The 26,444-nt window shown below is 45.9% G+C and overlaps 1 protein-coding gene across 1 annotated transcript in view; it reads right to left on the reverse strand.

Moving 5' to 3' along the window:
- Positions 1-26,444, reverse strand: part of LOC124620040 (transcriptional regulator ERG homolog) — an 89,381-nt gene that overhangs the window by 45,810 nt on the left and 17,127 nt on the right. Inside the window, exon 2 of the mRNA XM_047146706.1 lies at positions 3,939-4,182. Coding sequence (XP_047002662.1) covers positions 3,939-4,182 — 244 coding nt within the window. The remainder of the gene's footprint in view (positions 1-3,938; positions 4,183-26,444) is intronic.

The following is a 26,444-nucleotide window of genomic DNA, read 5'->3' on the forward strand; positions in this document are numbered from 1 at the left end:
GCCGAAAACCTTCTGGAAATACAGAAATGCGGAATGAATTTGAAATCCCTTGTCAGTAGCACGCAGCACTTCGTAGGAATAAAGAGGTAATTATGTTTCACAAGAACGATGTTTTCTATATCCGTTTTGACTGTGTGTCAATAGACCATTTTCCTATACGTAATTATAATGTTCGTACATAGTATATGATCCAAAATCCTACTCCAAATCAACGTTAGTGATATGGTATGTAATTTAGCGGATGACTTCTATTTACTTTCTTGGCTATTGGTGTGATTTGTGCAGCTTTCCTGTCTTTAGGTACAGATCTTTCTACGAGAGAGCGGTTGAAGGTGATTCCTAAGTATGGAGCTACTCAGTCACACCAGCAGACTCTTGAAAGGTGTGCAGTTGACTGGTATACAATTTTGACCGAAGTCCTTGCCTTTATTTAGTGATTTAAGCTGCTTCGTCACACCGCGGATATCTACTTCTAAGTTACTTATTCTGGAAGTTGTTCTAGATTTGAATTCTGGAATGTTTACTTCCTCTTGTTTGGTCAAATACACTCCTGGAAATGGAAAAAAGAACACATTGACACCGGTGTGTCAGACCCACCATACTTGCTCCGGACACTGCGAGAGGGCTGTACAAGCAATGATCACACGCACGGCACAGCGGACACACCAGGAACCGCGGTGTTGGCCGTCGAATGGTGCTAGCTGCGCAGCATTTGTACACCGCCGCCATCAGTGTCAGCCAGTTTGCCGTGGCATACGGAGCTCCATCGCAGTCTTTAACACTGGTAGCATGCCGCGACAGCGTGGACGTGAACCGTATGTGCAGTTGACGGACTTTGAGAGAGGGCGTATAGTGGGCATGCGGGAGGCCGGGTGGACGTACCGCCGAATTGCTCAACACGTGGGGCGTGAGGTCTCCACAGCACATCGATGTTGTCGCCAGTGGTCGGCGGAAGGTGCACGTGCCCGTCGACCTGGGACCGGACCGCAGCGACGCCCGGATGCACGCCAAGACCGTAGGATCCTACGCAGTGCCGTAGGGGACCGCACCGCCACTTCCCAGCAAATTAGGGACACTGTTGCTCCTGGGGTATCGGCGAGGACCATTCGCAACAGTCTCCATGAAGCTGGGCTACGGTCCCGCACACCGTTAGGCCGTCTTCCGCTCACGCCCCAACATCGTGCAGCCCGCCTCCAGTGGTGTCGCGACAGGCGTGAATGGAGGGACGAATGGAGACGTGTCGTCTTCAGCGATGAGAGTCGCTTCTGCCTTGGTGCCAATGATGGTCGTATGCGTGTTTGGCGCCGTGCAGGTGAGCGCCACAATCAGGACTGCATATGATCGAGGCACACAGGGCCAACACCCGGAATCATGGTGTGGGGAGCGATCTCCTACACTGGCCGTACAGCACTGGTGATCGTCGAGGGGACACTGAATAGTGCACGGTACATCCAAACCGTCATCGAACCCATCGTTCTACCATTCCTAGACCGGCAAGGGAACTTGCTGTTCCAACAGGACAATGCACGTCCGCATGTATCCCGTGCCACCCAACGTGCTCTAGAAGGTGTAAGTCAACTACCCTGGCCAGCAAGATCTCCGGATCTGTCCCCCATTGAGCATGTTTGGGACTGGATGAAGCGTCGTCAACACGCGGTCTGCACGTCCAGCACGAACGCTGGTCCAACTGAGGCGCCAGGTGGAAATGGCATGGCAAGCCGTTCCACAGGACTACATCCAGCATCTCTACGATCGTCTCCATGGGAGAATAGCAGCCTGCATTGCTGCGAAAGGTGGATATACACTGTACTAGTGCCGACATTGTGCATGCTCTGTTGGCTGTGTCTATGTGCCTGTAGTTCTGTCAGTGTGATCATGTGATGTATCTGACCCCAGGAATGTGTCAATAAAGTTTCCCCTTCCTGGGACAATGAATTCACGGTGTTCTTATTTCAATTTCCAGGAGTGTAGTTTCGTAAAACGGTGTTCTGTAACTCTGGTTTAGTGCCACTGTCATCAATTGCTGTAGCGCAGTGAAAATATTGATAGTGCCTTGCCGCTGGTGTACTTTACGTATGAGCAGAATATCTTTCAACTTTCTGACAATTTCTTGACAGAGTTTCGTTGTGGAAACTATTAAAAACATGTCACATTGAAGTTCGCGCTAAATTTCGAGCTTCTGAAAAGCTTCGTCAATCTTGGGGATTTTCTGTTCTTTTAAATATGACATGCTCTTTTAGTTGCCTCTGTAACAGTGCTCTGACCTTTTAAGTGTGCCATGGGTGTGTCAGTAGTTATGTGGTATATATCTCTCGATTGTCGTCAATGCTATTTCTTTGGATTTAAACTACAACTGATCTACTGTGCCATCGGGAGGAATGGAATTTGTCTCTTAGAAAGGCGCCAAGCGAATTTTTATCTGCTTTTTGAAAAGTTATTTTCTCCGACTCGTATACAACATGTTGACACTGGAATCTTATATGACTGCTAGGAACGGTAAGTTTTCGTTACTGTTAGCAATTTTCACGTCCATGGATAAATAGTGACATTATTCTTTATGTTATGCTGCGATAGCGTGGAAGTTTCCAGTCATGTTTACTAGTTCTTCATGACTGATTATACCGTAACTGAGTTAGCTGACAAGCATATGCTTTATGCGGGGGCAAGAAAGGCGCCTTTGTGCTCAATGATTTTCACGGAGGAGGTTACCAAGTGATGTCACATTTTAAAGACTTCGTAGAACAGTCGTTTAGGCGAGGCCGACGGAAACTGGTAGTCCTCTCAGTGTGCGAACTGTTCCGTTTCAGGTAGCTGTGTTACAGTGAACTGAGAACGATCACAGCACCAGGATATCGCGAATAGCCAAGGAACTAAATACCTCCAACCGCAATGTGTGGGAAGTCCTGTACGAGACGGGCCAGCATCAGTTCGAGTATCAAAATGTATAAAATCTATTACCTGGTGATTTTTCCCCATCCATTAGGATTCTACCAATCGTATCTACACCAAACTGTAAAAATCCTGGACTCGCAAATGTGTTTTTTGATACTGTTGACGCTGCGTTCAGAAACGAAGGAATGTTCGACAGCCGCAATACATATATCTGGGAGTTGGACCACAAATGTGTGGGCTGGTATTTTTCACGATCAAGTGATTGAGCAGTATCTGTCTAACACGCTCGTCGGAGGAAATTATCGTATCTACTTCTGTGAAGCGCTGTGCGAAATGCAGAACGTTGCACTAACGGTCAAGCAACGATCACGGTTCGAGCACGACGGGGTTCGACTACACTTTGCCGTTGATGTCGCAGAACATACCCCTACTACTGTATTTGGAGGGGTGGGCCAATACCGTGGCCACGATCTCGTCCCGACCTCACTCCTGAGGACTGGTTTTTGTAGAGGGAAATGAAGATTTTGGTGTACGAGACACCGTCAGATACTCCAAAAGATCTGGTTGCTCGTTTGATTGAAGCTGCAGCCATCAATCGTGAAATATCCTATGTTTTAGGACTTGCCGGCCGCTGTGGACGAGCGGTTCTAGGCGCTTCAGTCTGGAACTGCGCGACCACTACGGTCGCAGGTTCGAATCCTTCCTCGGGCATGGATGCGTGTGATGTCCTTGGGTTAGTTTAAGTAGTTCTAAGTTCTAGGCGACTGATGACCTCAGCTGTTAAGTCCCATAGTGCTCAGAGCCATCTGAACCATTTTTTAGGGCTTTAGATAATGATTAGCCCGCCGATGCCAGTAGTGCATTAATGTAAACGGACGGCATTTCCAGCAACGTTTCTAAACAGTATTCATCACACGGCAGTTTGGACACCTTCTCGGAACGTCACTAACGTCAAAACCTTGGTGGACCCCTAGTGGGGAAACGGTGCGCTTGCGACACGTGTTTCTTTTCAGCTCCTCTAGAGACAGGGCGTGTGAGAGACTGACCTGAGCGCGCGGCTCAGCTTGTCGTAGTTCATGTTGGGCTTGCTCTTGCGCTCGCCCCAGCGGCGCGCCACCTCGTCGGGGTCGGTGAGCTTGAACTCTCCGTTGCTGCCCTCCCAGGCGATGCAGGCGGCGTTGCTGGAGTCGGCGAGCAGCTCCAGCAGGAACTGCCACAGCTGGATCTGGCCGGAGCCCTGCGCCAGAAGCCGCGACCCCGCCGCGTTCAGCACCTGGTACGGGTCCGCCGCTGCGCACACAACGACACGGCTGTCACACACAGTGGGCCAGGCAGTAGCTGCAAGCGACGCGCTGCGTGCAGGAAAATTAAGCACACCTCTGGAGAAAAGGGAGGCACTTGTGCGGCTATCGAGAGCTCGGATGGCACTCCAGTAGTGGACAAAGGAGGGGAAGCTGAAAGTCGGAAGAAGAAACAGCGTGTTAAGTAAGAATATTCTATATTTCGGGAGGTGATTGTATGGACCAAGACAAGACAAAGGACGAATCCTCAAAATTACAGACCAATATCCTTACCATCGGTTTGTTGCAGGATTCTCGAACACGTTCTCAGTTCGAATATAATGAATTTCCTTGAGACAGAGAAGTTGCTGCCCATGCATCAGCACGGCTTTAGAAAGCATCGCTCCTGCGAAACGCATCTCGCCCTTTTTTCACATGATATCTTGCGAACCATGGATGAAGGGTATCAGACGGATGCCATATTCCTTGACTTCCGGAAAACGTTTGACTCGGTGCCCCACTGCAGACTCCTAACTAAGGTACGAGCATATGGGATTGGTTCCCAAGTATGTGAGTGGCTCGAAGACTTCTTAAGTAATAGAACCCAGTACGTTGTCCTCGATAGTGTGTGTTCATCGGAGGTCAGGGTATCATCTGGAGTGCCCCAGGGAAGTGTGGTAGGTCCGCTGTTGTTTTCTATCTACATAAATGATCTTTTGGATAGGGTGGATAGCAATGTGCGTCTGTTTGCAGATGGTGCTGTGGTGTACGGGAAGGTGTCGTTGAGTGACTGTAGGAGGATACAAGATGACTTGGATAGGATTTGTGATTGGTGTAAAGAATGGCAGGTAACTCTAAATATAGATAAATGTAAATTAATGCAGATGAATTGGAAAAAGAATACTGTAACGTTTGAATACTCCATTAGTAGTGTAGCGCATGACACAGTAACGTCGATTAAATATTTGGGTGTAACATTGCAGAGCGATATGAAGTCGGACAAGCATGTAATGGCAGTTGTGGGGAAGGTGGATAGTCGTCTTCGGTTCACTGGTAGAATTTTGGGAAGATGTGATTCATCTGTAAAGGAGACCGCTTATAAAACACTAATGTGACCTATTCTTGAATACTGCTCGAGCGTTTGGGATTCCTATCAGGTCGGATTGAGGGAGAACACAGAATCAATTCAGAGGCGGGCTGCTAGATTTGTTACTGGTAGGTTTGATCATCACGCGAGTGTTACGGAAATGCTTCAGGATCTCGGGTGGGAGTCTCTAGAGGAAAGGAGGCGTTCTTTTCGTGAATCGCTACTGAGGAAATTTAGAGAACTAGCATTTGAGGCTGACTGCAGTACAATTTTACTGCCGCCAAGTTACATTTCGCGGAAAGACCACAAAGATAAGATAAGAGAGATTAGGGCTCGTACAGGGGCATATAGGCAGTCATTTTTCCCTCGTTCTGTTTAGGAGTGGAACAGGGAGAGAAGATACTAGTTGTGGTACGAGGTACCCTCCGCCACGCACCGTATGGTGGATTGCGGAGTATGTATGTAGATGTAGATGTATATATTACAAGCTCTTTGCTGTTACCAATGACCTACAGATGGTTGGGTTGGGTTGTTTGGGGGAGGAGACCGGACAGCGAGGTCCTCGGTCTCATCTGAGTAGGGAAGGATGGGGAAGGAAGTCTACTGTGCCCTTTCAAAGGAACCATCCCGACATTTGCCTTGAGGGATTTAGGGAACTCACGGAAAGGATGGGCGGACGCAGGATTGGACCGCCGTCCTCCCGAATACGCGTCCACTGTACTAGCCACTGCGCCACCTCGCTCGGTGACCTACAGAATGCCGTAAACAAATGAGCACACATTCCTGAGTAATTGTCCATGAATACAACATACAGTAAACACCTGTTACTGTTGTTACTCTAAACTGTTTACCATTCTGGGTAAGTAAAGCGCATACATTGGTTCTTATGTAACCAATTTGTGTTTCTTAAGTTTGTTAAATGCTTTTAGATTGTAGTTTTACCTTTGCACTTACCAGCACGATGTAGATCTATTATTCCATACTGGAAATCGTACGCACGGTTTTCTGTTACGATTTGGTGGATGGAAGCAACTGTTGAGCGGGTGTCCTGTGCGCTGAAACATATCCTGAACGCAGGCTACCATCTGCACAGCTATTCAGCAGTCTTCTCCAGTCGACACCGTATTGAGCACCTCGCTTAGTGATGGCTCGCAAATGCAGGTCGTGTGTTAAAGCAAGCAGATTATACGCGAAGCTCTGTTGTTCAGAAGTGCCAGATAACATGTTCTAGTTTCTTTACTGCATTCTGTAGGTAGGGCGTAATAACAAAGGGCTCACAACAGTAGAAGAGACGTGTTTCACAGTAGCGAAGATGAACAACTGCTCATAGCGCTTAGGTATACATTTTATAGCCAATGTTTCCTTGATTTTTTTTTCTTGTTTGGGTCCGTTTTGCCATCTCTAAAATATGGAATACTTTCTTTTAACAGCCTTTATATAGAATGGCCATACAAAAGAAACAAACTTGAAGAGAATACTGACGAAATGAGAGGAGAAGTAGATGAGAAGAATTTAAAACAGGACTAAGAGATCTAAGTCGAAACGAAGTACCTGCAGTACGCGACATTCCCTCGGAATCACGTACATCCTTGGGAGAGCAAGTTATGAAAAACCATTCCACTTCGTGCGCAAGATACACAAGACAAGCGAAATACCCTCGGTCTTCAAGAGGACGTAAAAATCAAGATCCCAAAGTAGCCGGTTACGAATGTTGCAGAACCATCAGTTTGGTAAGCCATGGTTCCAAAATAGTAACATGACATATTTTCATAACAAATACTTATAGAACCAGATCTGAGGGAAGATCAGTTTGGGTTCTGGAGAAATGTAGGAACACGCGAGGCAGTATTCATCCTACAACTTGTCATTGAAGATATGTTTTCAAAAGGAAGACCAAACATATTTAGAGTTACAGTTGACTATAATACACTCCTTGAAATAGTGAAGGTAGCAAGAATAAAATAAAAGGAGTGAACGTTGCTCTACGACTTATACAGAATGCAGACTTAAGTTATAAGAGAGGAAAGACATGAAAGCGAAGTTGTAGTTGAGGAGGGAGGGAGACAGGTTTGTAGTCTCTCCCACTTCATTCAATCAGTACACTCAGGTAGCTGTGATGGAATGCAAGGTGAAATAGATAAAAGAATTAAAGTTCAGAGAGACAATGTAAAAACGTTAAGGCTTCCCGATAACATACTAATTCTGACACAGACTGCAAATGACTTGGGAGATCACCTGTAAGGAATGGACCGTTTCTTGAAAATAGGTTATAAGATGGATATCAACAAAAGTAGAACGAGGGGAATGACGAGTAGTCAAATAAAATCAAGCGAAGCTTTTAGAACTGGATTAGGAAATGAGACGCTAAAAGTACCATTGAGTTTTGCTTTTGCCTTTTGAGCAGTAAAATAATTGATGTTTATTGAAGCAGAGAGCACATAACACGCAGACTGGTAATGGCAAGAACACCTTTTCCGAAAAAGAGAAACATATTTTATTTTAAAATTAATGTGTATTTCACAAGCTGCGACATCGTGTCGTGTATAGAAACAATGATCCAGAAAGTGTTGAACTTCTTTTACTCCAGACAGTGAACACAAAACTTGTACCGAGAGGGGCAGCACAATTATTAGCTCACTGGACTCGCATTCGGGAGGACGACGGTTCAAACCCCCGTGTCCGACCACCCTGGTTTAGGTTTTCCGCGATTTCCCTGAATCGCTTGAAGCAAATGCTGGAATTGTTCTTTCGAAAGGGGGTGGCCGATTTCCCTCTCCACTCTTCCCTAATTCGAGCTTGCGCGTCATCGCTAACGACCTCGATGTCGATGGGACATTAAACACTAATCTCCTCCTCCTCCTCTTCCTCCTCCATAAAATTTGTCCTCAGACTATCGATATCGGTTAGAGGTGACCATCTTCAGATCTGCAGAAAGAGGAGAAACCAAATAAAACTAATGGGGAGTCTACATCTTGATATAAAAGCTTTCTGAGTATCATGATGTGTCATATAGTAAACTATCACATAATTAGTTTCATACGTATAGAATACACGATCATTTAAATACGGCAACGCATAACTGTCTCAAGCACATCCTAGTGTAATAAAGCCAGAATGGCTGAAATATATTCAGCTAGGCCTCGCCGAACATAACTAAAAATATTGTGCGTACTAGGCCACATCACGAGAGCGGCGCTTTTGGGGTATAGTTGCCACAAGAATATTTAAGTGTTTGGAAGTAATTTTTGAAAGTATTCGTCTGAAGTGTAGCCTCGTACAGAAGCAAAACGTGGACGACAAATACCACAAGAAGGAAGAAAGATAGAAACTCTTGAAGCGAAATGTGGTGCTATAGAGGTACTGAATAAAATTGGAGAAAAATGTACTTTATGGCACAACGTGAGTAAAAGATGGGATCAGATAATAGGACTCGTACTAAGACATGAACGAACAGTCAATTTTGCAATGGGGGGAAGTATCGCTGGGGAGGGGAGAGGGGGAGGGAGGAATTGTAGAGGGAGTCCAGGGCTTGATTATACTCAGCGTCAGCATGCTGCAGTAGTTGTTCAGAGATGGACAGACTAATGTGGAGAGACGGACCAAAGCAGACTTCCGACTGAAGACCACCACAACACCGGCATACTGTACGATATTTCGCGTTAGCAATAGTGCTCTATTTTTCTGCCTCGTGTCGCGCATACAACGTGGTGGTATTCCAATTCGCGAATTAAACCGTCTGCTTTGACCACTGACGCAAAAAATATGTCGACTGTGACGATGTCTCCTGATCTCGCGTAATTAGGACGGCATTCTTTTGTAAGCATTCCTGTCGATGGTGATATGACCAGAACAAGTTATGCGTGCTGTTTGCTTTTCTAATGAAGCAGTTGTAATTCATTACTTGTTGCTGTCTACCTGTGATAATAATAGCGCTAATGTATTTGTATGCCATGTTTTAGTTGTAGTTGTCTTAGTAGCTGTATTCCATCGTCCTTGGTTTCATATGTGGTCTCTTATATCTAGGATGTTGTTGATGTTGTTATTGTGGTCTTCAGTCCTGAGACTGGTTTGATGCAGCTCTCCATGCTACCCTATCCTGTGCAAGCTTCTTCATCTCCCAGTACGTACTGCAGCCTACATCCTTCTGAATCTGCTTAGTGTATTCATCTCTTGGTCTCCGTCTACGATTTTTACCCTCCACGCTACCCTCCAATACTAAATTGGTGATCCCTTGATGCCTCAGAACATGTCCTACCAACCGATCCCTTCTTCTAGTCAAGTTGTACCACAAACTCCTCTTCTCCCCAATCCTATTCAGTACCTCTTCATTAGTTATGTGATCTACCCATCTAATTTTCAGCATTCTTCTGTAGCACCACATTTCGAAAGCTTCTATTCTCTTCTTGTCTAAACTATTTATCGTCCATGTTTCACTTCCATACATGGCTACACTCCATATCTAGGATAGTTGGCTCAAATGGCTCTGAGTACTATGGGACTTAACATCTGAGGTCATCAGTCCCCTAGAACTTAGAACAACTTAAACCTAACTAAGCTAAGGACATCACACACATCCATGCCCGAGGCGGGATTCGAACTTCCGACCGTAACGGTCGCGCGGTTCCAGACTGAAGCGCCTAGAACCGCTCTGCCACACCGGCTGGCAAGGTGGAGGTTCATTGCTGTTTTGGGATGGCGCTGTGTGGGGCCGACGTACGCCGCTGGTGATCATGGAAGGCGCCGTAACGGCTGTAGAATACGTCAATGTCATCCTCCGACGGATAGTGTAATCATATCGGCAGCGTATTGGCGAGCCATTCGTCTTCGTGGACGACAATTCGCGCCTCCATCGAGCACATATTGTGAATGACTTCTTTCAGGATAAGTACATCGCTCGACTAGAGTGGCCAGCATGTTATCCAGAGATGAACCCTATCGAACATGCCTGTGATAGATTGAAAAGAGCTGTTTATGGACGACGTTATGCACCAACCACTCTGAGGAATCTACGCCGAATCGCTGTTGAGGAGTGGGACAATCTGAATCAACAGTGCCTTGATGAACTTGTGGATAGTATTCCACGACGAATACAGGCATCCATCAATGCAAGAGGACGTGCTACTGGGTATTAGAGTGACCGGTGTGTACAGCAATCTGGATCACCACCTGTGAAGGTGTCGCTGTATGGTGGTACAACATGCAATGTGTGGTTTTCATGAGCAATACGAAAATGATGTTTATGTTGATCTCTATTCCAATTTTCTGTACTGGTTCCGGAACTCTCGGAACCCAGGCGATGAAAAAATTTTTTTGATGTGAGTATTTGAAGTTTTCATACTATTTTTTCAGTTCCATTGAACACTGTCACAAGTGGAAATGGATAATGCGTACGACTTCATAAATTTTACTATTCGTACCACACATTTCTTTACATGCTCCATGTCTTCGAATTTAGTACAAAGTGCTTTTTGGTGTACAGAGCAATGAATCCCGTCTGTCGATCGATGTGATTATTTGCTTTTCCATTGTCAACTAAATCTTTAAATTCTTTCTGATTGGTATTGTGATGTTTCGTAGCAAATAAGCAATATCTGTCACTTATGCCGACTGATAATACTCATCCATCTCTTCTGTCATTCCCATTCATTTTAAGGATTGTGAAGATCGCTAGACTACAGCCGCTTTACCTGTGAACGTTCTTCATACCACGGACGGTTAGCGAGTGTTAAACAGCGCTTACAGTAAGATTCTGCTGAACTCGAGTGAGCTGTGCCCGTCGAAAAATGCTGCACCCTAATGCTGAATGAAATGTCGCGCTCTTCCGTGTACTTTCGAGGAGGACCGAGCAAAGCCGAGTGACAGACTGAACCTTGGCCTGCACGCGGTGCACGCTGAATTCCGGCCCTGGCCTAACAGCTGTACGATGGCCGATCACGGTAGGGTGAGCAGTTAAGGCTGTCTGCCAGCATCACGAGGGGGGAACTGCCGCTTCTCACCGGGGGTGACTATTTACTCAGCTCCTCGCCAACCATTTCTAAATATTAATACAACTACCTGTAGAGCACTTGCCCGCGAAAGACAGAGGTCCCGAGTTCGAGTCTCGGTTGGGCACACAGTTTTAATCTGCCAGGAAGTTTCATATCAGCGCACACTCCGCTGCAGAGTGAAAATCTCATTCTGGAAACATCCCCCAGGCTGTGGCTAAGCCATGTCTCCGCAGTGTCCTTTCTTTCAGGAGTGCTAGTTGTGCAAGGTTCGCAGGAGAGCTTCTGTAAAGTTTGGAAGGTAGGAGACGAGATACTGGCAGAAGTAAAGCTGTGAGGACCGGGCGTGAGTCGTGCTTCGGTAGCTCAGATGGTAGAGCACTTGCCCGCGAAAGGCAAAGGTCCCGAGTTCGAGTTTCGGTCGGGCACACAGTTTTAATCTGCCAGTAAGTTTCATATCAGCGCACAATCCGCTGCAGAGTGAAAATCTCATTCTGAATACAATTACATTCGGGGGTCGAAATAGTACGATTAATATGTAATTTATCTCCCGCCCAAATAACTGCTGTGAGATGTTCAGACAGTTTATATAATTCCCTTGTTCCATGGGAATATAAATTAATAATGTGCTTGTTCTAATGTATACAGCGTGTCCCATTTATCTTGACCACCCTAAATAACTTTTTTTCCAGATGCAAATTACAAAATGTTTCAAGCAAATGTTCTTTAGCTGTCAGGGGGACACCAATCAGCGTGATTGCCTTCGTTGTAGCTTTGTTTTTTACAAAAATATGAACAGCGATATGACTTTTTTAAATGGCACCCTGTATTTTTCATTCGGTAATTCATTTCCTCTCCTAAAGACCTATTCAAAAATGTATCACAGTGTACCTTCACTGAAACACAACGTTATTAATTACATAACACAAAATTGACGTTGACGTTCCCAGCGCTTAGTGCGGGTACTCGGGGTAATGGAACACATCCACCTGCTGACGTTGACAGGGGACAAATGTAAACATAAGTAGAATGCACACCCGTCATTCCGTCAACCATTGTCAGTTGAAGAGTTGTCTGAGTAGAATGTATACCAACGAAGAGAAAGTAGAAATGCTACTCATCTATGGGGAATGTAAGTTAGCAGAACAGTAATTGCAATACTGTTTTCTTATGTACGGGTACATTTTGTGCAGTAGTTTAGTCCTTTCCAATACTGTTGTGTAGAGTGGGCATAAGTAAAGGCTGTCGCTCCTACAAACCTTATCGACATAACGTTTATTTTATTGTTGTTGAAGGTAGGCGAAATGCAGGCAGCGGAACTGTACAGAGAGCGATATCCTGACAAGAACCCACCTTGCCGACGGATGTTTTCTCGTCTTGTTGCGACGCTTCAGGAAACGGGAAGTTTCAACCCACGACAACGCAATTGTCGTAGCACTCTCACAGGCGAAGCTGCCGAAGTTACTGCTCTCGCTTCCGTTGCTATGAATCCACATGTGAGCACACGACAACTTGAACGCGAGACTGGCATTCCTAAAATCAGTGTACATCGTATTCTTAACGTCACAGATTACATCCTTACCCAGTACACCCGCATCAAGAACTGCACGGGAATGATTTCCAGAATCGTGTACGTTTCTGTCAATGGGCACAGCAGCAAATCCTCGCCAACCTGAACTTCTTCTCGAATGTTCTACTTACCGAAGAATGTTCCTTCTCGAACAAAGAACAGGTAAATACAAGGAACATGTATTATTGGACCAGCGACAACCCACGATGGCTTAGACAAGTGGAACATCAGCGTCAATGGAGAGCTAACGTCTGGTGTGGGATGCTTGGTACTAGAATTATTGGCCCTTAGTTCATCAATGGTAGTCTAAACGGCACAGCGTATGCCAACTTCCTCAGACGAAATGTTCCTCCTCTTCTGGATGAAGTGCCGCTAAGAACCAGAATGCTTATGTGGTTTCAACACGATGGATGTCCAGCACATAATGCCTCGCGTACATGTCGTGTTCTGTACCGAAGGTATCTTGCCAGATGGATTGGTCGAGGAGGAACAGTTAAACTTGGCCTGCTAGGTCTCCTGATTTAAATCCTCTGGGCTTTTTTGCTTGGGGATGCATTAAAGACATTGTCTATCGCGATATTCCAACAACTCCAGAGGACATGCAGGAACGTTTCGTGCTTGCTTGTAATTCTCTTCAGCAGGCAACACTGGAAGCAGTAAATAATTCCTTCATTCAACGAGTGCACCAGTGTATTGGTGTCCAGGGTCACCACTTTCAGCACATTTGCCGGCCGGGGTGGTCGAGCGGTTCTAGGCGCTACAGTCTGGAACAGCGCGACCGCTACGGTCGCAGGTTCGAATCCTGCCTCGGGCATGGATGTGTGTGATGTCCTTAGGTTTGTTAGGTTTAAGTAGTTCTATGTTTCCAGAATGAGATTTTCACTCTGCAGCGGAGTGTGCGCTGATATGAAACTTCCTGGCAGATGAAAACTGTGTGCCCGACCGAGGCTCGAACTCGGGACCTTTTGCCTTTCGCGGGCAAGTGCTCTACCATCTGAGCTATCCTTTCTTTCAGGAGTGCTAGTTCTGCAAGGTTCGCAGAAGAGCTTCTGTAAAGTTTGGGAGGTAGGAGACGAGTTACTGGCAGAAGTAAAGCTGTGAGGACCGGGCGTGAGTCGTGCTTCGGTAGCTCAGATGGTAGAGCCCTTGCCCGCGAAAGGCAAAAGGTCTCGAGTTCGAGTCTCGGTCGGGCAAACAGTTTTGATCTGCCAGGAAGTTTTAGTTCTATGTTGTAGGGGACTGATGACCTCAGAAGTTAAGTCCCATAGTGATCAGAGCCATTTGAACCATTTTTTCAGCACCTTTGAATGTTGTACTCCTAGGCAATGGCAGAGGAGAGTCAAAGTCAATTTTGTGTTATATTTTTACTTGGTTTTCATTTTGTTTTCTGACAAATCCAGCAAGTGGACGAGTTTGTGTTTCCGTGCTCAAAGTGAGTGTTATGTTATGTAATTAATAACGTGGTTTTTCAGTGAATTGTATTCTGTGATACGTTTTTGAATAGGTCTTTAGGAGAGGAAATGAATTATCGAATAAAAAATACAGGGTGCCATTTAAAAAAGTCATACCGCTACTCATATCTCTGTAAAAAAATAAAGCTACAACGAATGCAATCATGCTAATTGATGTCCCCCTGACAGCTAAAGAACATTTGCTTGAAACATTTTGTAATTTGCATCTGGAGAAACAGTTATTTAGGGTCAAGATAAATGGAACACCCTGCATAAACGGTGTCCCAAAAAATGCATAATTTAATTTTTTAATAAAACTGGTTAATTACTTGGAAAGTGAAGTATTGTGCGAGGTTATGTGGTCATGTGTGGAAAACAGCGCGGAGAGTCGTTGGGAGAGGGTCCATCACCATAACAACAACGTCCTGCAAACCTGTCCGATCTCCCGCTTGCTTGTTGGCCACACACAGCTGTGACTCCTGCTATGTTGGAACTAGCGGTCACTCTCATTTGAGTTGATCGACGGGTCACAATCAAACACCTCACTGCACAACTGAACGTCTCTTTTGGTATTGTAGACAGACTCATCTGCCAGTCGGGGTACGGAAAGGCGTGTGCCCACCGCCTAACAGAAGACCGTAAGAGCAGTGAAGGACCATCTGTGTGGAATTGATTGCACGTTACGAGACTGATTGTGACACCTTTTTGTCCAATATCGTCCCTGCGAATCGGAAACGAATGACAGTCTGTGTAGTGGGGCCACACCACCTCTTCTCTGAAGAATGAGTTCAAAGCCACACCCTGAGCTGATAGCCATGGTGATGGTATTCTGGGACTCTGTAGATGTTATTCCGTTCGATGCCCTCGCTCATGGTGGAACGATCAGCTCTGAAGTGCATTGTGCTATCCTCAGGAAATTAAAGAAACGACTTTGGCATGTTTGTCGCCACAAAAATACAGTCGAACTTTGAGAAGTGGCATGCCTTTACATTGCACACAGTGACTTGCCCCCTTTCATATTTGTATGTTACCCTGAGTAATTCGAATTGGGGAAGTATAGCCGAGTATGGTCATTAGAAATCTAGTGTTGAGAACTCAGAAGATATGATTATTTTCCTCTCTAATTGCATGTGGTGAAAAGTTGCTATTGCTTCACACGTGGACTTCCCACACAGCGTCTCTCGTCACCCGAGTGGTCCGGTGACAGGCGGGTTCTGCTGATCTTGAAAGGGTTATTCCAACGGGTGTGAGGGAGTTGAGTCGATGCTGTCCAGACGCCGACATAGTCATAAGAGCGGGGGCGACACGCCCACAGGGGCCTGAAGGAGCAGCTGGGGCTACAGATTCCGTTACTTCGCAGAAACTTAGTGAAAACACTTTCTGAAGGGGCTACCAGTGAGGCGTGGGAATGACTTGTGTTCCCAGGCAGTCTTGGCGGGCAAATTCCCGCCTTTTCTGCAAAATCATAACTGTGATTGGCTTGCTCAGGGGATAGCTTCGTGACGTAGCAAAATCGGCGCAGAAATTGGCGCCAAGTACCTCCATTGGTGGAATAGTAGTACTTCGGCAATAGAGCGGAATTTTCCACCGGTTTTTGAGTTGCTGATTGGCACGTTCAATCACAGCCACTGTGGTGGGGATGGTAATGTTCTGTGTTCGGCTTGTACTGGTGCTCTTGGAAGTGTCGAGTCTCGCCTTTCGGTCGCAGTAGATTACAAGACTGAGCTCTCGCTGCTCTGAACAACCTGCCTTCCGTTAGCTGTCTAATATACTTTCATTTGATTGTAACTGTTTGACGAAGTTGCTAAAGTTTCGACTTCAACGTAACTTTCCGAGTACAGTTGGCCGTTGAGCGATCTGCGTACAAGCGGCCTACGTTGACCTTCTTGAGCAGTTTTGGCTAAAGTTGACTGTATCGGAGTTACTGTGTGACTTTGCTTGTTAAAATCAATCACTGTACCGTCAGTGATTGTGTGGCGAGCCTTCTTCGTCTCCCTCAGAGGCGCATTTGTATTGCTAGGAATTCTTTAGTCTGGAACAACCAGACCAGGATAATTTGTTTCGGGCTATACTCGCAAATCATCATCACCACGACGGGACGTCGAAGCATGCAGCCATCGCCTCCGGTACGCCAGTTCGTGTCCTTGCAGTTAAGAAGACAGCTTGGTAATGTATGTCCGCAGCACCGGCAGATTAGGGAATTTTGCTATGTGATAATCAGAGCTCAGCAGAGCGCGCCTGATCCCGTCTTTTCTAAGGTGGTTCTGTCTTGGATGTTCATTGTCTGAGTTCTCACTACTGTAGCAGCAATTAATGTTCTGTTGGCTGGGTGTTTCTCTTAAGATTTGAGTTGCAAGGAATTGGCTCCACATACCACTTGGTCATAAATGTCACAAGCTAGTTTATGGACAACTTCACCTTCACAGCATTTATCTGAGTATCCAGTTTGACGTACTGTGAATGTTTCATTTGTTTTGTTCATTATTTCGAGTTTAGTCATAATAAATCAAATTGTTATTTTGGATAGAACTTTCATTCTGTGGATCGGTAGAGCAACCCTTTCATTTCTCACTACGTTAATGAAACTTTCCTTTACCTAAGTAATTTCTATCAAATTAAATTACTGCGGGTGCCAAACTCTTTTCTACTCCACTTGCAGGGTCGATTACAGTCAGTTCGCGTTTCTTTTTAATCCACGTGCAACAGCAAAAGTCGGAGTTAGGAAAGGGGGGGCTTAGACCATCATTTCCATATGAAGATTCTAGAAGAATTTAGTGTTAAATACACTGCTTGCCCTCGCCCCTCGCAACTTCTCCTTCTCCACAACAACACTTGGCCTCACAGAAAGTCTTTGCACATGAGAAGAGCTCACAAAACTTCATTGGACTGTTCTTCCCCACTGTGGTATCATAGAGAGATACCATCCCAGTGTCATCCCACAGTTGATAACGACAATGCAAGTTTCCGTCAGATGCCGACAGTGGTCGTGTGGGATCCGGTGGACCCAATGGAACACCCCTGCTGAACGACGCCTCCACTGGCTGCGTACCACGAGCTCCCTCTTCGCTAGCATATAGGATGGTCAGTGCCAGCCACACACTGCACTCCAACGAGGGTGGCGCAGTCATAACGGAGTCGCCACTGAAACACAGCCCAGTGGCAGCCCTCACTATCGCTCATGCGTTAGTCAAGAGAGCCTCAACCTATGGTGTCCTGATTACTATTGTATTAGCTGGACTTTACTGCTGCATGTTTATTTGTAAAGGGTCTTCACATGCTTGGAGAAAGCTACGAGTGAAGTCCAACTTCTGTTTACTGCATTTACTTGTTTGCTAATCATTTCTGCTCATGTCCATCTTTCCTATGACGACAGCTGCTACACCACTCTGTAGCCCACCTTTCCATGCCACTGTGTATCCAGTAGTGCAGAACACTCATCCACCCTACAGCCCCGATCTCGTACCTCCCGACTGCCACCTGTTTGGCCGAACGAAGGATGCACTCTGTGGGAAGCAGTACGTGGATGATGGAGAGAATTTTGATGCAGCAAGACGTTGGCAGTGAAGTGGACCAATAGAGTTGTACCATGCAGGCATACAGGCTAAGGTGGTGTAAGGCCGTCGCACTGAACAGAAATTACGTTGAAAAATAGGATTCTGTTGGCAGAAGAATGGGGAATAATACGGTTTATTGGAATGGCTCAAATGGCTCTAAGCACTATGGGACTTAACATCTGAGGTCACCAGACCCCCTAGAACTTAGAACTACTTAAACCCAACTAACCTAAGGACATCACACACATCCATGGCCGAGGCAGGATTCGAACCTGCGACCGTAGCAGCAGCGCGGTTCCGGGCTGAAGCGCCTTGAACCGCTCGGCCACAGCGGCCGGCGTTGATTGGAATCCTGAATAAAACGATTCTGCTTTCGGAACAAAATGTGTTGTATTACTTTTGCCCCCACCCCCCTGCCGTAGATGACTGTCCTTTGCCAGAACTCAGTGTGTGGTGCTTCTCGATATGTTCAGCTCTTGTGATAATCGGCGAGTAGAGGTCCAGAGACTTCGAGCTCCGCTCTGTTTTACTGAGGCAGTGTCTTCAGAAGAGCGGCGAGTACCACGTCTCTTTGATGGCTTCACACCACAAACTCAAATGCTTTTCTCAAACTTCTCATTTAGCCGTCGAGTTGCCGTTGAATCGGATGCGTGTCACAGATAGAAAATTGGACTCAGTTTGCAAAGTGTCTCGAAAGAGCTTACCGCGTATTTGTAGCAAGTATAGACAGTGAAGCGATTTATTTTCACTACCACTAACGTTTATAGATGACAAATGCGCAATAGCAAGGGTTGCCAAACAATCTGACCGAGGGTTGCACGTTATTTAAATTGCACGTTTTTATTGGGACACATTGTACGAGGGGCATTTGAAAAGCCCGTGCAAAAATAAAAACTACTTACGTGTTTGGGGTAAAAGTTTTTTATTTTTCGACATAGTCTCCTTTTAGACTTATACACTTCGTCCAACGCTGTTCTAATTTGTTGATCGCTTCCGAATAATAGGAATTGTCCAAGTCTGCAAAATACCTATTAGTTGCTGCAATCACCTCCTCGTTTGAATAAAATCTTTGTCCACCAGCCACTTCTTCAAATTGGGGAACAAATAGTAGTCCGAGGGAGCCAAGTCTGGAGAACAGGTGGGATGTGAAACGAGTTGTAATCCTATTTCCATTAATCTTGCGACCACAACTGCTGAGGTGTGTGCTGGTGCATTGTCGTGATGGAAAAGGAGTTTTTTGCGGTGCAATCGCCGGCGTTTTTCTTGCAGCTCGGTTTTCAAACTTTCCAATAACGATGAATAATATGTACCTGTAATAGTTTTACCCTTCTCCAGATAGTCGATGTGGATTATCCCTTGCGAATCCCAAAAGACAGTAGCCGGCCGGTGTGGCCGTGCGGTTCTAAGCGCGTCAGTTTGGTACCGCGTGACCGCTACGGTCGCAGGTTCGAATCCTGCCTCGGGCATGGATGTGTGTGATGTCCTTAGGTTGGTTAGGTTTAAGTAGTTCTAAGTTCTAGGGGACTGATGACCTCAGTAGTTAAGTCCCATAGTGCTCAGAGCCATTTGAACCAAAAGACAGTCACCATAACCTTTCCCGCCGAAGGAATGGTCTTCGCCTTTTTTGGTGCAGATTCTCCCTTGGTACCCCATTGTCTAGATTGTTGTTTGATCTCGGGAGTATAGTAATGTATCCAAGTTTCATCCACAGTGACGAAAAGACTCCGGCCGGAGTGGCCGTGCGGTTCTAGGCGCTACAGTCTGGAACCAAGCGACCGCTACGGTCGCAGGTTCGAATCCTGCCTCGGGCATGGATGTGTGTGATGTCCTAGGTTAGTTAGGTTTAAGTAGTTCTAAGTTCTAGGGGACTGATAACCTCATAAGTTAAGTCCCATAGTGCTCAGAGCCATTTGAACGAAAAGACTCTTAAAGTCATGCGGATTCTTCCTGAACAGCTGCAAACCATCCTTGCAACAATTCACACGATTCCGTTTTTGGTCAACCGTGAGCAATGGCGGAACCCATCTTGCGGAGAGCTTTCTCACATCCAAATGTTAATGCAAAAGATTATGTATCCGTTCATTCGAGATGCCCACAGCACTAGCTATCTCACGCTCTTTAACTCTCCTGCCATCAGTCACCATATCATGGATTTTATTAATGATTTATGGAGTCGTAACCTCCACAGGGCGTCCAGAACGTTCAGCATCACTTGTGCCCATATGGCCGCTCCCAAAATTTTGAAACCACTTATAAACTGTTCTAATCGAAGTCACGATAAAGTTTATCAAGCATCTCTTTAGTCTCCTGAGGAGTTTTGCCTTTCAGAAAGTAATGTTTAATCACCACACGAAATTCTTTTTCGTTCATTTTTTGACAGTCACTCGACTTCCTTGATTCACACTGTTTTGTACATAGTTCCGTGTAGTCAGTGCGCACACAACTTTCCCACTAGAGCGCGCCCCGCTGAGCACAACAGCGCAGGCGCAGCGCTCGTCCGTCTCTGCACTACGAGATGGCGCTGCCATAGAACAGGACCAAATTCTGCTTCCGCCGATCCGCGTATTAATATGTAATGCAGCCAATGAGATTGCTGCTAACGTAGAACCTTTTCTCCTCGCGGGTCACACTCGTGCTGTAATACATGAACGGCGAGGTATTATAACGAGTGTACAGACCTCCGATTAGTCAGTCTGCATTTGTCTGCAACAGTCTGTACGAGTTCTACATTTGTCTGTACCAGTTTATAGTCAAGTTTCAGTCTGCGCCCAATAAGATTACCATACTCCTGTACATAGCCGTTAAGATAAATTTATAGACACTTCTGCAAGTATCAGAGATATATGTGAGAATAAGATTAACGTAACAGCACTAAAGGAACTTCAGATTGTCAATTGTAAATAGCATCCAGAACCAAGTTAAGTAATTTTTATGCTTGTTATTATTTTAGTAAATGTGTCTGAAAATTAATCAAGTTCTGTTTAAAGTTGGTCACTGTCAATCTGCTACTCTAAGCGTGCAAGTGGCATTTCTATCGTCTGACCTAACGGCAGAAGATAAACACGTCACGATAAGACCACGAGACATATTGCTGACACTCGCCTACTTCGTTAGAGCGTCAAGTCAAATAATCTGATGGTGTGTGTACTGAAGATCTTACAGTACGCACACCACACACACGAATGCCAGACACAAAGAAATAGTCCAATATGGCTGAAACTTGGTGTGCGTTCTTCCCAAAGATGCTACTAACTAAACATACCCCGATACGCGCCGGTGGTGCCATCTCTTTGACTTTGCACGGACTTTTCAAACGCCCCTCGTAATTTTTGTTAGCGGCTTTTCCATCACGTAAATTGTTCTCTAGTCTATAAATTTCATTTCCGTTGCTTTACCTTCAGCAGTTTGACGTCCAACAACGAACGGCTGATGGGACAAGAGGGTCAGTACATAATTTGTTTGCCAACACGACGTCCAGCGAAATGGACCAGAGTCTAAAGAGAGGTGAGGACACGTACGCAGCAAGGCAGGCGAAGTGACAGCCCAGGACCCGATGCTTGGGAGACGACAACCAGAGTTGACTCGGCATTATCATTGTAATGGAGTGGAGAGAGAGAGAAATGACACCAGCTGGGTGAGGGGCCGGCGGGCGGCAGCTGCGAGGGTCGAGGGGAATCGATGGCGGGACGGGTGGGCGCACTGCGTCGGCTTCTGCCCTCCTTCCCTGGCCTGCCGCGCTACAATCAAGCGGGGCCGCACGCTGCTGGCGTCGCTTCCCTGCTGAGCTCTTTCTCCACGCTATTAACTCCAACATCTGCCCCCGACCCCCACCCCGTCACATCCCCAACCCATTTTTTTCGTCACCAGATTTCTGTCTCGTTTGCTGCTGCCCACCACGAATTCCTCTCCTCTGCTAACCTCTTTTGTAGTACTTGCACCAAACGTAAATTACACTACTGGCAATTAAAATTCGCTACGCCACTAAGATGACGTGCTACAGACATGAGATTTAACCGACAGGAACAAGATGCTGTCACATGCAAATTATTAGCTTTTCAGAGCATTCACACAACGTTGGCGCCGGTGGCGACACCTACAACATGCTGACATGAGGGAAGTTTCCAACCGATTTCTCATACACAAACAGCAGTTGACCGGCCTTGCCTGGTGAAACGTTGTTGTGATGCCTCGTGTAAGGAGGAGAAATGCGTACCATCACGTTTCCGACTTTGATAAAGGTCGGATTGTAGCCTATCGCTATTGCGGTTTATCGTATCGCGACATTGCTGCTCGCTTTGGTCGAGATCAAATGACTGTTAGCAGAATATGGAATCGGTGGGTTCAGGAGGGTAATACGGAACGCCGTGCTGGATCCCTACGGCCACGTATCACTAGCAGTCGAGATGACAGGCATCTTATCCGCATGGCTGTAACGGATCGTGCAGCCACGTCTCGATCCCTGAGTCGACAGATGGGGACGTTTGCAAGACAACAACCATCTGCACGAACAGTTCGACGGCGTTTGCAGCAGCATGACCTATCAGCTCGAAGACCATGGCTGCGGTTACCCTTGACTTTGCATCACAGACAGGAGCGCCTGCGATGATGTACTCAACGACGAACCTGGGTGCACGAATGGCAAAACGTCATTTTTTCGGATGAATCCTGGTTCTGTTTACAGCATCATGATGGTCACATCCGTGTTTGGCGACATCGAGGTGAACGCACATTGGAAGCGTGTATTCGTCATCGCCGTAGTGGCGTATCACGCGGCGAAATTGTACGGGGTGCCATTGGTTACACGTCTCGGTCACCTCTTGTTCGCATTGACGGCACTTTGAACAGTGGGTGTGTTACGACCCATGGCTCTACCCTTCATTCGATCCCTGCGAAACCCTACATTTCAGCAGGATAATGCACGACCGCATGTTGCATGTCCTGTACGGCCCTTTCTGGATACAGAAAATGTTCGACTGCTGCCCTGGCCAGCACATTCTCCAGATCTCTCACCAATTGAAAACGTCTGGTCAATGGTGGCCGAACAACTGGCTCGTCACAATACGCCAGTCACTACTCCTGATGAATTGTGGTATCGTGTTGAAGATGCATGGGCAGTAGTACCTGTACACGCCATCCAAACTCGACTCAATGCCCAGGCGCATCAAGGCCGTTATTACGGTCAGAGGTGGATGTTCTGGGTACTGATTCCTCAGGATCTATGCAACCAAATTGTGTGAAAATGTAATCGCGTGTCAGTTCTAGTATAATATATTGTCCAATTAATACCCGTTTATCATCTGCATTTCTTCTTGGTTTAGCAATTTTAATGGCCAGTAGTGTATTTGCAATAGTATTCCAGCCTCTGTCTTGTGCTGCAGTTTTTGCCCTCTACAGCTCCATCCGGTACCTCTGAAGTTTTTCCCTATGTCTTAACGCGTGTCCTACCGTACTTTCCCTCCTTCTTCTCAGTGGTTTCCACACACTCTTTGCCGAGTCTGCGGAGGACCTCCTTATTTCGTACCTTCTCATCCACTTAATTTGCAACATTCTTTTATAACACCACACTTCACACGATTCGATTCTCTTCTTATCAGGTTTTCAGTTATTCACTTACACTACTGGCCATTACAATTGCTACACCAAGAAGAAATGCAGATGATAAACGGGTATTCATTGGACAAATATATTATACTAGAACTGACATGTGATTACATTTTCATGCAATTTTGTTGCATAGATCCTGAGAAATCAGTACCCGGAAAAACCACCTCTGGCCGTAATAACGGCCTTGATACGCCTGGGCATTGAGTCAAACAGAGCTTGGAATGGGGGGGGGGGGGGGGGGGGGGGGAGGACAGGTACAGCTGCCCATGCAGCTTCGATACCACAGTTCATCAAGAGTAGGGACTGGCGTATTGTGACGAGCCAGATGCTCGGCCACCATTAACCAGACGTTTTCAATTGGTGAGAGATTTGGAGAATGTGCTGGCCAGGGCAGCAGCCGAACATTGTCTGTATCCAGAAAGGCCCGTACAGGACCTGCAACATGCGGTCGTGCATTATCCTGCTGAAATGTAGGGATTCGCAGGGATCGAATGAAGGGTAAAGCCACGTTGAATTGTAATTCCACTCTTGAACCTTTCTTTCATTTCCATCCTCGCTCTTCGTTATACAGGTTGAACAGTATGGAACCTGGTCGACATCCTGGCGCTCCGCTTTTTTTCTAATTCGTTCATTTCCCTCGGGGTCTCCAAAAAATGGTTCAAATGGCTCTAAGCACTATAGGACTTGACATCTGAGGTCATCAGTCCTCTAGACTTAGAACTACTTAAACCTAACTAACCTAAGGACATCACACACGTCCATGCCCGAGGTAGGATTAGAACCTGCGACCGTAGCGGTCGCGCGGTTCCAGACTGTAGCGCCTAGAACCGCTCGGCCACCCCGGCCGGCCCCTCGGATCTGGTACTGCACACTATGTTCCTCTATAAATGTGTTGTCACCCAAGGAACAAATGTCACTCCTTAATTCTTTTTCACCAGAATGAAAACACATGGCATCATCGAACAGTACTGAATGAGGCTTCTGTACAACCACAGTACGACCATAGTTTTGAAAACTGAATGTGTAACAAATTTGTACAAGATACGTAAACCGACTTTTCGTTTCATTTGCGTTAGAATCCTTTATTTAGCGCTGTATTTTTGTTCGATCGGAGAAGATCTGTGACAGTTGGCTCGACGCGACTTTCGCGCAGTTGCCACGGCCAGTCACGAAACCGATTTTTTTTACGTTTCTGTGCTAACACCTGAGTTTGGCGTAGTTCTAGATACAGCTTTCAGTGTCGCGGTAGGATTGCGCGCTTTTCGGTTGAAGACCGCTAACTGCGCTGACAGTTCTCTCGGGGACCTTCTCTCGCCAAATGAGGTGTACTTGGCAGATCTATGCCAGTAATGCGCAATCGGGCTGACGTTCTCAAGCCGGCAGACAGTCGGCTGGCCAGACTTTCTGCCGCTGAAGGGGGATGGGTGGCTCCGGCGAATGGCGATAGCCCGAAAATGCAGTACGTACTGTAGTAAGCCTGCACGTAAAAACGACGACGGGAAATTACGAGGATCGATTGGGAAGACCGAGCTCGACACTCCTGTTTGTCGCAGCACAAACAACTGTAATTATCTGTCGCTATGACCTTCAGCTCGAACCCTTTATTGACGCGTCTTCCCGTACTACTCCATCCTATGCAGCCTTGTTCATCTTCGCTTAACTAGTGAACCCAGCGTCTATTAGGACCTGTTCTCTGTATTCGAATCTTGGGCTTCCTCTAAAATTTTTTTCCCTCACACTCCCCTCAATAAACAAATCGATTATTTCTTGGTGCCTCATACTGTTCTCTATCAACCTAGCCCTTCTTTTACTCAAGCTATGTCGAAAACAAAAATTTCTTTTCTTCCCAAGTCGGTTAAATACTTCTTCATTAGTTATCCGGACTTGCCTCTACTCTTTAGTATTCTCGTGCAGCAAGACATCCCAAAACTTTTATTATCTTCTTATTCCTACTGTTTATCGTCCACGATGCAGCTTCATGTGAGCTGCACTCCAGACAAATACACCTAAACATATGTTCATTGTATTGATTTGCACACAAGACGCTCTAAGTCAATCTCACCGTGGTTTTCTTGAATAGTGCCTGGTAATTGCGTATTTTATTAACGCAAAAATGTATTTCAGTCTCGATCGTACAGCATTTTTACTAGTATATTAAGGGTTTCAGTGCCTTAAGCTACGAATAGTACGTTAATGTGAACTACATGACGTTAAGTTTTATGATATTGCAATTCACACTGGCATGCTATTCGCAGATAAGCAGTTTGAGGGTGGTTCAAAAGGCACTGAACCGATCATATGTCAATAAAAATCCTTTACGACTGAAGCGGAAATAAATTTTCGTATTACAGACAATATTGCGGTCGCTACATTCGAGTGCAGATGTTACCATATATTTTAACAGAGCCCACAACAGATTGCTTCGCACATCCACGCTCAATGTGACAGCTGGTGGTTAGCAATGAGCTTAAGACAACTAAACGCATTCCCTTTCTCACTGTATTCTTTTTTATTTATTTGTTCAACTGTTGCCATCCTTTCTTGATAACGCCACCTGATCTGCTTGTAGGTAGGCATCTAGTATCCTAGAAGTAAAAGAATGCTATCAACAATGTTCAGCGGGCAGAAAGGTGTTCTTGTCACCATATGTAACAGATAATAAACTTGGCTGGAGGCATACAGGAACCCTTGCTTCAAAATAATTCAACGTAGACAACCTGACCTACTAGTTTACATGTGAGAGGAACGTACTAGATTTTAAAACGTGCAGACTACACAGATGTATTGTTATATAGTTCACCTTCTGTAATAGTAAAAGTAAAAAAAATGACAATAGAAATTCAGCGATTTATACTTTAAATAAAAATAAAGAATAACAGTTCAGTTTCTTTGTACTGGTGGTGACCAATCTCGTTTACAATATCCGTCATTATACCTAAATTAATTTCACGCAAACCACATGAGTAACTGGTAATCGGAGTAGCTGTGTACTACAACAACAGCTCCGCCAATAGTTGTGATA

This window comes from Schistocerca americana, chromosome 6, assembly GCF_021461395.2.
Source record: "Schistocerca americana isolate TAMUIC-IGC-003095 chromosome 6, iqSchAmer2.1, whole genome shotgun sequence".
Taxonomy (NCBI): domain Eukaryota; kingdom Metazoa; phylum Arthropoda; class Insecta; order Orthoptera; family Acrididae; genus Schistocerca; species Schistocerca americana.